The sequence below is a fragment of the Nanorana parkeri genome, unplaced genomic scaffold (assembly GCF_000935625.1).
Source record: "Nanorana parkeri isolate BGI_ZX_2015 unplaced genomic scaffold, ASM93562v1 scaffold550, whole genome shotgun sequence".
Taxonomy (NCBI): domain Eukaryota; kingdom Metazoa; phylum Chordata; class Amphibia; order Anura; family Dicroglossidae; genus Nanorana; species Nanorana parkeri.
This window is the reverse complement of record NW_017306818.1, coordinates 348471-357847: the sequence shown is the minus strand read 5'-3', so window position 1 is coordinate 357847 and position 9377 is coordinate 348471. Positions and strand designations below refer to the sequence as shown.

General features: G+C 45.0%; 1 protein-coding gene across 1 annotated transcript in view; it reads left to right on the top strand.

The window, feature by feature from the left end:
• Positions 1-5981: 5981 nt before the first annotated feature.
• The window catches only part of WDR55 (WD repeat domain 55), a 14194-nt gene continuing 10798 nt past the window's right edge, over positions 5982-9377 (top strand). The window contains exon 1 of the mRNA XM_018561897.1: positions 5982-5990. Within this exon, the coding sequence (XP_018417399.1) occupies positions 5985-5990 (6 nt within the window). The 5' untranslated portion in view covers positions 5982-5984. The remainder of the gene's footprint in view (positions 5991-9377) is intronic.

Below are 9377 nucleotides of genomic sequence, written 5' to 3'. Positions count from 1 at the left end.
TGCAGTAACAAACCAACATCATGTGAATCCTTTGTGAAGGATAAATTGCCTAGCTACTGAGAGATTCAACCACTTGTTGGCATTTATCTTGTGGTCAGCACTTTACAATCAATGTGATAACACTTGAGGTAATTGCCAGAAAGTACTTTTATCTTTCAGTAGCAAAGACATTAAATTGCTAGTGTGGCCCTAGTGTAATCCGCCTTCCAGGTAATAAAATGTCAGCTCCTATTGTAAAAAGCACTCCTGCTTATCAAAAGATGCCAAGGCCATAAATTCCATACCAAGGGTTCTCACACATTACTTCTTTTACCTGGACATGGAGTTTGGCAGCTTACCAAACTATGAAACAAATGTCCATTTGGTAGCATTATGCACATCTGTTAAAATGTATTGTAAACAAAATCATAGATCGATTTAAAAAAAAAAAGTGCAGTTGTCCTTAATAGCTGCAGAAAAAGAATGTCCCTTAAGTGACACTAAACTTAGGGGTTAAATATTAGTTACATTCACGTACCCTAACTATGACCAAAATTGTAGCTTTTTTTGTGTGTATTACTTATCTGTAGATCCTGAAATCATCTCTGAATTCCTGCTGACACTGTCCTTACTTCTGGAGGGTGGCTACTTTTTTTTTGTATTTTTTCCTCCATGGTCCCTGTGTGTGTTGTAAAGTAGCCAGCGCTCTAAGATCACTCCTGTGATAGACTAAAACTTCAGTACAAATCAGCTAACTAAAATTAAGATCATCGTCCATCACAGAAGTGAGCTTAGAGCGATGGCTACTTTACAACACACACAGGGAACATGAGGAAGCATACATTTGGGAATGCTTTGTAGGTCAAACATGTCTCTACACTGGGATGATGGGTATTGCTCCTGTCACAACACTGGTTACACAATATACTTTCTTAAGCATTACTTTTAAAGGACATCTGCTAAAACAACAAAAAGGATCCTACTACCACCAAGTTTGGGCAGGTGTCTGAAAGAAAAGGAAAACTTTTGTGCTGACAAGCCAGATTGCGCATGCAGTCCAAAGCCCATGTGGATCACTTGATCTTTCTTTGTTGCCCTTGGTAGTTTAAAATGAAAATAGAACAAGGCAGCAACTGTATGCAAGGTGAAAAACCTACACTTTCTCAGCTTCCCTTCACTCCATCATGCCATACAGAAATTTCCCAGTACTTTTAGGTGCAGGTGACTCAATTCATGCGATAATTCTGGGCCATGTGTAAACTTTGACTTGGGCACCTCATAGCTTATACAGGCCGGCAGGGGAGTGAAGGAACAATGGGTATATGTTAGGTGTTAAGCGGGGTGAGGTTAAAGTAAACTGTTACCTTGCCCTGCATGAGCTCCTTTCTCAGTAAATGTGTTAAAATATTGCAAATACTACTATAATATGTACCCAAGTGCCATCCGCAATACTAGATCTGGGCATGTGCCTTGGGTCTAGAGAGAATAATTTAGCAAAGTGTGTCACTCACAGTCAAAGTGTGTGCTGTGCGGAGTGATTACCCGACTGCCGCTGCCTGCATATTTCTGGCCTGATGTGACTGCAAAATCCAGGGTTGTAAAATGGAAACTTTGTACCTTTTAATTTAGGTAAGTAAACAATGAGGCTCCACTTGTCACCAATGAAAGAGGGGCACAAACCAGTAATCACTGCACACCAATGTAATCATGAGGTACAGCCCACTGACCACTTGGCCCAAACCAATTTTGACCATTTGTTGCTCAGGAAGAATTAATCATTTAAGTAGATGTAAACCCTTGCAGCATGCTCTGTGCAGCATACATAATTGCCATGTTTTCTTTTTCAAAAAGTCCTTTCTGCTTACATGTACTTGCTCCAGTGGCTGCTCCATGGCTGCATGGCATTGCTCAGGGTGACTTTTCTAATAGTGACAACAGCAGGCCATGCATGTGTGATGCGTTTTGAAACAACCACATTAGAAGCAATAGTAGAGCAGAGTTGGAAGACCGTGCTTTGTCACTGTCACCCTATAACAGGAAGTGCCTAAATAAGGATCTTCATGGCAGGATCACCAGGTATTGTTTTTTTATAAAAGCTGATTAACAAAAATATTCATACTGACTTTTTAAAATAAATTAATTGGATGTGCTGCAGAGGAGAGTTAGCCTGAAATCCTAATTTGTGTTAATGCCAGTAAATGCATTAAAGACTGCACTTTCAAACAAAATGCAATTCATCTTTTTGCCCCCTCCACAGACATATACTTACCGTAATCTGATGTCTGTCGCCTCCTTTGTACTCTATATTGCCAAAAGTATTGGGACACCCCTCCAAATCATTGGATTTTGGTGCTCCAATCACCTCCATGGCCACAGGTGTATAAAATCTAGCACCTAGGCATGCAGACTACTTCAACAAACATTTGTGAAAGAATGGGTTGCTCTCAGGAGTTCAGTGACTCCAAGCGTGGTACCGTGATAGGTTGCCACCTGTGCAATAAGTCCATCTGTGAAATTTCCTTGCTACTAAATATTCCACGGTCAACTGTTAGTGGTATTATAACAAAGTGGAACAATAGCAACTCCGCTATGAAGTGGTAGGCCACGTAAAATTAAAGAGTGGTGTCAGCGCATGCTGAAGCGCACAGTGCACAGAAGTCGCCAACTGTCTGCAGAGTCAATAGCTGCAGACCTCCAAACTTCGTGTGGCCTTCAGATTGGCACAACAACAGTTCATAGAGAACTTAATGGAATGGGTTTCCATGGCCGAGCAGCTCCATCCAAGCCTTACATCACCAAGTGCAATGCAAAGCGTCGGATGCAGTGGCGTAAAGCACGCCGCGACTGGACTCTAGAGAAGTGGAGACGTGTTCTCTGGAGTGACAAATCACTCTTCTCTGTCTGGCAATCTGATGAACGTGTCTGGGTTTGGCGGTTGCCAGGAGAACGGTACTTGCCTGACTGCATTGTGCCAAGTGTAAAGTTTGGTGGAGGGGGGATTATGGTGTGGGGTTGTTTTTCAGGAGTTGGGCTTGGCCCCTTAGTTCCAGTGAAGGGAACTCTTAAGGCATCAGCATATTAAGACATTTTGGACAATTTCATGCTCCCAACTTTGTGGGAACAGTTTGGGGATGGCCCCTTCCTGTTCTAACATGACTGCGCACCAGTGCACAAAGCAAGGTGCCTTCCCAGAAGAGGTGAAGCTGTTATAGCTGCAAAGGGTGGGCCAACTCAATATTGAACCCTATGGTCTAAAGGTGCCCATACACTTTACAGTAAAGTAATTAAAAAAACTTACGATCTGCCCATCTTGGACAGGCAGATCGTACCTGCGATCATCGCTAGTCTGCCCCCCTGAGGGGCGGGCTTCCCATGACTGCAATGCTGAACGGGCAGTGTGCGCGTGTGCACACCAGCCCGTTCGGCAGTGATCTCTCGATCATGTTAAAAACCAGCCGAAAATCGTACGATTCTCGGCTGGTTTTCCAACATGCTCGATATACAAAAGTCGTGCGACCGTACATTAGAAACGGTTGAACGCCTTCCATACACTGCACGATTCTCGTACGATTTCCGGGATTTCCCGCGATTCTCGTACGAGAATCGCGGGAAATCCCGGAAATCGTACGAGAATCGTGCAGTGTTTGGGCACCTTTAGGCCTGGTTCACACCTGGGCATTTTACAGCGCGTTCCTACGCGCTGTAAAACGCCCTACGCCCAAAGAAGGAAAGGAGCTTCTTTGGGGCGTATTTGTTGTGCATATCCATTAGGATTCAGCGGGATAGCCCTTGGAAACACGAGTTTCTTTTACTGCAAATCGCGGCACGAAACGTGCAGCAAACGCGCATATTCCGTACGCCTAGATGTGGACCCAGCCTTAGACTGGGATGTCATTAAAGTTCATGTGCGTGGAAAGGCAGGTGTCCCGATACTTTTGGCAATATAGTGTATGTTTATTTCCCCCATCAAAGTCCTCTCTCGATAGAAGGCATAGCGGGATGTAAACATACACAGGAGGCCATAGGGGTCGGATCTAGGTAGGTATCCTTCCGTGGAGAGGTAGGGGGCAAAAAGAAAAAGTGCACTTTGAAAGTGTATTGCCTGTTTTTGCACATTAGACAGGCTTCTTAGCTGACAGATTGGAAGACATTGCGCACAAAAAACGTGCACAGAAATGTGCAAAACGCTTGTGTGGAGGCCAAACGTGCTGCAAACTGCCCAAAAAAGCTCATGTACTTTTACAAGCAACAGGTGTTTTGTGGCTTGCAACACAACACTCGGGTGTTAAAATGGATGGGAATTCATGTGCTGAGTGTTTTGTGAGTGACAAAACGCCTAGGTGTGAATGGCGGCTCTAGGTAGGGTTGCCACCTGTCCGGGATTCACCCGGACTGTTCGGGTTTGGAATCTTGTGTCCGGTTTTCAGGCCAGCTGAGCCCCGGACACAAGATGTCACAATTTCAGGCAGACAGAGGTAACCCCAGGGTCCTGGTGATGAATTCATGAAGGAGGACCCTCTGCACTCTCTATTTATCTTGTGGTCCAGTGAAATAGGAGATGAGAGGAAATCCTCCAGTGGGAACACCTGTTCAGGTAACAACTGTTCTAGAGAGGATCTCTCTCCTTCACCACACAAAGAAGAATGGAAATAAGAGACCAAAAAAAAAAAAAAATCTATCCATGTTTTTTGAGTCTTGTGTCTGGGTGTCAGGCCAGCTGACACCCAGACATAAGACACTAAGTGCCGATACCAGCACTTAAAATTTTTTGACAAATGCGGCTACCTGAGGTCCTCAGCAAGCGTGGGACCTGAGGCAGCTGCATCTGCCTGAATCATCTTCCCGTGAGCCGGGCACCTGTGAACAGGCACAGGCCAGCATGCACATCTCCTAAACCTCCTCCGCCTCCTTCCTGATAGCACGCTGCCTGCCTCCAGACCCCAGGTGAGACCACCGCACTTCCCACACAGCCACCTGAGAGCCTGCATAACTCACCTGAGAGTCTGCACTGCCACCTGAGAGCCCACACAGGCCACTTGAGACCCTGGAGACAACCACCCCGGAACAACACTGAGTATGTAGCTTCATATTATTTTGTATTGCTGTATCATGTATTGCTGGGATTTGTAGTCCTCTATAAATGGTCTCCTTACTCCTTCCACTGGCTGTCTCTTCTTGCTCTTTCTCCTGGCTTCTTCTCCTCACTCTCTCCTCTATAGTGTCCAGAAGAAGAAAAAATTTGCCACATGCAGCGCTAGAGTGTTCGAGTTTCACTTGAAGAAGAGGTGGCAACCCTAGCTCTAGGTGGTCCACCTAGGGTTGCCACCTGTCCAGGATTCACCCAGACAGTTCGGGTTTTGAATGCTGTGTCCAGGTTTTATGGCAGCAGAAACCCGGACACAAGATGTCAGGCAGACATATGCAACCAAAATTAAGATAGGGGCTACTGGCTCCCCCCTAAAATAGTCTCAATTGTGATAGTTACATATGAATGGGTGGCGCTATTACATATGAATAAGCCACCACTCACTCTCCCAAAAAAGTGTTCGGGTTTCACTTGAAGAAAAGGTAGCAACCCTAGGTCCACCAATAATATTTAGTTGAACTGACATCACTGCAATCCTTTCTAAAATCGCAAACACAGCAGAATTTTACAAATTATGTAATTCTACAATACACTGTCGTGCAAATAAAACAATAAAACTGAACATTCCTAATTTAGCTTAACCTATGCTCAGACTTTTATAAACGCTTCATGAACAATTGGCCCTAATTGCATACCGTAAGGTCCTTGCAGTCGTCCCAACAAATATTAAAACTGAAACAAAAACTATGCTACGCGGTTTTTCGAAAAACCGTGTTTATACACGCTACACAAATAAGAAGCACTATTTTAGACATTTAATATCATTATACAAATGTATCGCTTGGGTGCAGGTTTTTTTTTTCTGTGCTCTACAGCGCTGCCAGGACCTTTCAGTCTTTCGTTAAAGATGGCGGCGCCCATGGAGGTAAGCGTGAGTGCTCCGAGTGATGATTGTCATGTGTTTAGTAGGGCAGACGAAGCTCTTTTATGAATTAAATCACTGACGTGAGATTTGTTTTCGTGCTGTACAGTGAATGCTGTTCACGCGTTGTACCACCCAGGTACACAGATACAGGCTTACTGTCCCAATGCCTCCATGTTCGATCAGCGTAGTACAGATACAGAGCTCTAAACAGACCGTCATTGGGAACCAGATCCGTCCTTGTTTCCATCTCTAGACTCCAATGCTCTTGTAGTTCTCAATACAACCCTAAATAAAAGTATTTTTTAAATTTACTTTCGTAAAGTGTTTATTTTGAACAAACTTTTCCCCCTTCACATCAGTGTCCGTGGTCCCCCCATCACATCAGTGTCCGTGGTCCCCCCCTTCACATCAGTGTCCGTGGTCCCCCCCTTCACATCAGAGTCCTCAGTCTACCCTTCACTTCAGAGTCCTCAGTCTACCCTTCACTTCAGAGTCCTCAGTCTACCCTTCACTTCAGAGTCCTCAGTCTACCCTTCACTTCAGAGTCCTCAGTCTACCCTTCACTTCAGAGTCCTCAGTCTACCCTTCACTTCAGAGTCCTCAGTCTACCCTTCACTTCAGAGTCCTCAGTCTACCCTTCACTTCAGAGTCCTCAGTCTACCCTTCACTTCAGAGTCCTCAGTCTACCCTTCACTTCAGAGTCCTCAGTCTACCCTTCACTTCAGAGTCCTCAGTCTACCCTTCACTTCAGAGTCCTCAGTCTACCCTTCACTTCAGAGTCCTCAGTCTACCCTTCACTTCAGAGTCCTCAGTCTACCCTTCACTTCAGAGTCCTCAGTCTACCCTTCACTTCAGAGTCCTCAGTCTACCCTTCACTTCAGAGTCCTCAGTCTACCCTTCACTTCAGAGTCCTCAGTCTACCCTTCACTTCAGAGTCCTCAGTCTACCCTTCACTTCAGAGTCCTCAGTCTACCCTTCACTTCAGAGTCCTCAGTCTACCCTTCACTTCAGAGTCCTCAGTCTACCCTTCACTTCAGAGTCCTCAGTCTACCCTTCACTTCAGAGTCCTCAGTCTACCCTTCACTTCAGAGTCCTCAGTCTACCCTTCACTTCAGAGTCCTCAGTCTACCCTTCACTTCAGAGTCCTCAGTCTACCCTTCACTTCAGAGTCCTCAGTCTACCCTTCACTTCAGAGTCCTCAGTCTACCCTTCACTTCAGAGTCCTCAGTCTACCCTTCACTTCAGAGTCCTCAGTCTACCCTTCACTTCAGAGTCCTCAGTCTACCCTTCACTTCAGAGTCCTCAGTCTACCCTTCACTTCAGAGTCCTCAGTCTACCCTTCACTTCAGAGTCCTCAGTCTACCCTTCACTTCAGAGTCCTCAGTCTACCCTTCACTTCAGAGTCCTCAGTCTACCCTTCACTTCAGAGTCCTCAGTCTACCCTTCACTTCAGAGTCCTCAGTCTACCCTTCACTTCAGAGTCCTCAGTCTACCCTTCACTTCAGAGTCCTCAGTCTACCCTTCACTTCAGAGTCCTCAGTCTACCCTTCACTTCAGAGTCCTCAGTCTACCCTTCACTTCAGAGTCCTCAGTCTACCCTTCACTTCAGAGTCCTCAGTCTACCCTTCACTTCAGAGTCCTCAGTCTACCCTTCACTTCAGAGTCCTCAGTCTACCCTTCACTTCAGAGTCCTCAGTCTACCCTTCACTTCAGAGTCCTCAGTCTACCCTTCACTTCAGAGTCCTCAGTCTACCCTTCACTTCAGAGTCCTCAGTCTACCCTTCACTTCAGAGTCCTCAGTCTACCCTTCACTTCAGAGTCCTCAGTCTACCCTTCACTTCAGAGTCCTCAGTCTACCCTTCACTTCAGAGTCCTCAGTCTACCCTTCACTTCAGAGTCCTCAGTCTACCCTTCACTTCAGAGTCCTCAGTCTACCCTTCACTTCAGAGTCCTCAGTCTACCCTTCACTTCAGAGTCCTCAGTCTACCCTTCACTTCAGAGTCCTCAGTCTACCCTTCACTTCAGAGTCCTCAGTCCCCCCCTTCACACCAGAGGCCTCAGTCCCCCCTTCACATCAGAGTCCTCAGTCTATCCTTCACATCAGACCCGCTTGTATGGCATCGGGGAGTGTTTGCTTGGCATGTTTGGTATCTATTTACCCGACGTGACCCCGTCTTTTATATTTTACTAAAACATTGGGTACTATATATTCTGTTTCTCTGCTCTAAATGTCATTTTAATGTATTTTATCCTAAACATACTGGTTTGATACACATTTGCGCAAATATCGTGTGACATACAAAATTGTAACAAGCAATTGTTTTATTCTATAGCGCCTCTGCTTTCTGATTTTTATCATGTGTGTGCAAAAATGTAGAAATTGCTCCAGACAGCGAGTAATCAAACGCCCACAGTGCACCTGGTAGCAAGAAAACAAGTCACATGTCGCCTAGCATGTAAGTGGCATGATGGAGTTCAGTGCAGTGTTTTTTATTATGGCAAGAAATGGTAATTTAACGCCAAAAGGTTCCTAAAATGTAAACTGCATCTATGTAGCGGCTGAAATTCTGTCATTTTGGAAACAGGATATCGGTGGTAAAGAATACATTTATGTGTTTATTGTTTACACCTCCAACAATGTTTGCTTATTCATTATTCTATACCTTCCATCAAAACTTATTACAGTAGAAATTGAGATCTGTTAACAGGTATCTTACTGGGGAAAATCTCAGATATGCCATAATAAATACGATTTTTAGGTACTATTTGGTGTACTATATCAAACTGACAAAAACAATACTGCCGTGATTTAAATAAGGGAACACAGTCATCATTTGTGTTGTTTTCAGTCTTTTATTAGTTGTACTGCACGTTACAACTGCCATGTCATTATTAATATTATTTTATTGTAGGCTGCACCACTCAACAAAGAATACGAGGAAAACGAAGAGCAGAGTCAGCAGGTTATAATACATTTTGGTTCTCAGTAATATTTTTCTACAGAATAAATTACTTTATTATAAGTCAGCTAAGTGCATTCCTAGTGTTTCAAACCAAAAAAAGTGTTCAAGGTCTTAAGGTGCCCATACCCTGCTCGATTCTCGTACGAGAATCGCGGGAAATCCCGCGATCGTACGAGAATCGAGCGGTGTGAACGAAGACGTGCGACCGTTTCTACTGTATGGTCGCACGTCTTTTGTCGAACCAGCATGCTCGAAACCCCGCCGAGAATCGTACGATTCTCGGCGGGTTTCTAGCCTGCTCGTTCGGTAGCTGTGGAACAGGCCGGTGTGCGCACGCGCACACTGCCCCTTCTGCATTGCGGTCATCGGAAGCACTGGTGTGGAAGCAGTGGTCTCTCTGCAGAGGTCCAGTATATTCCCTACT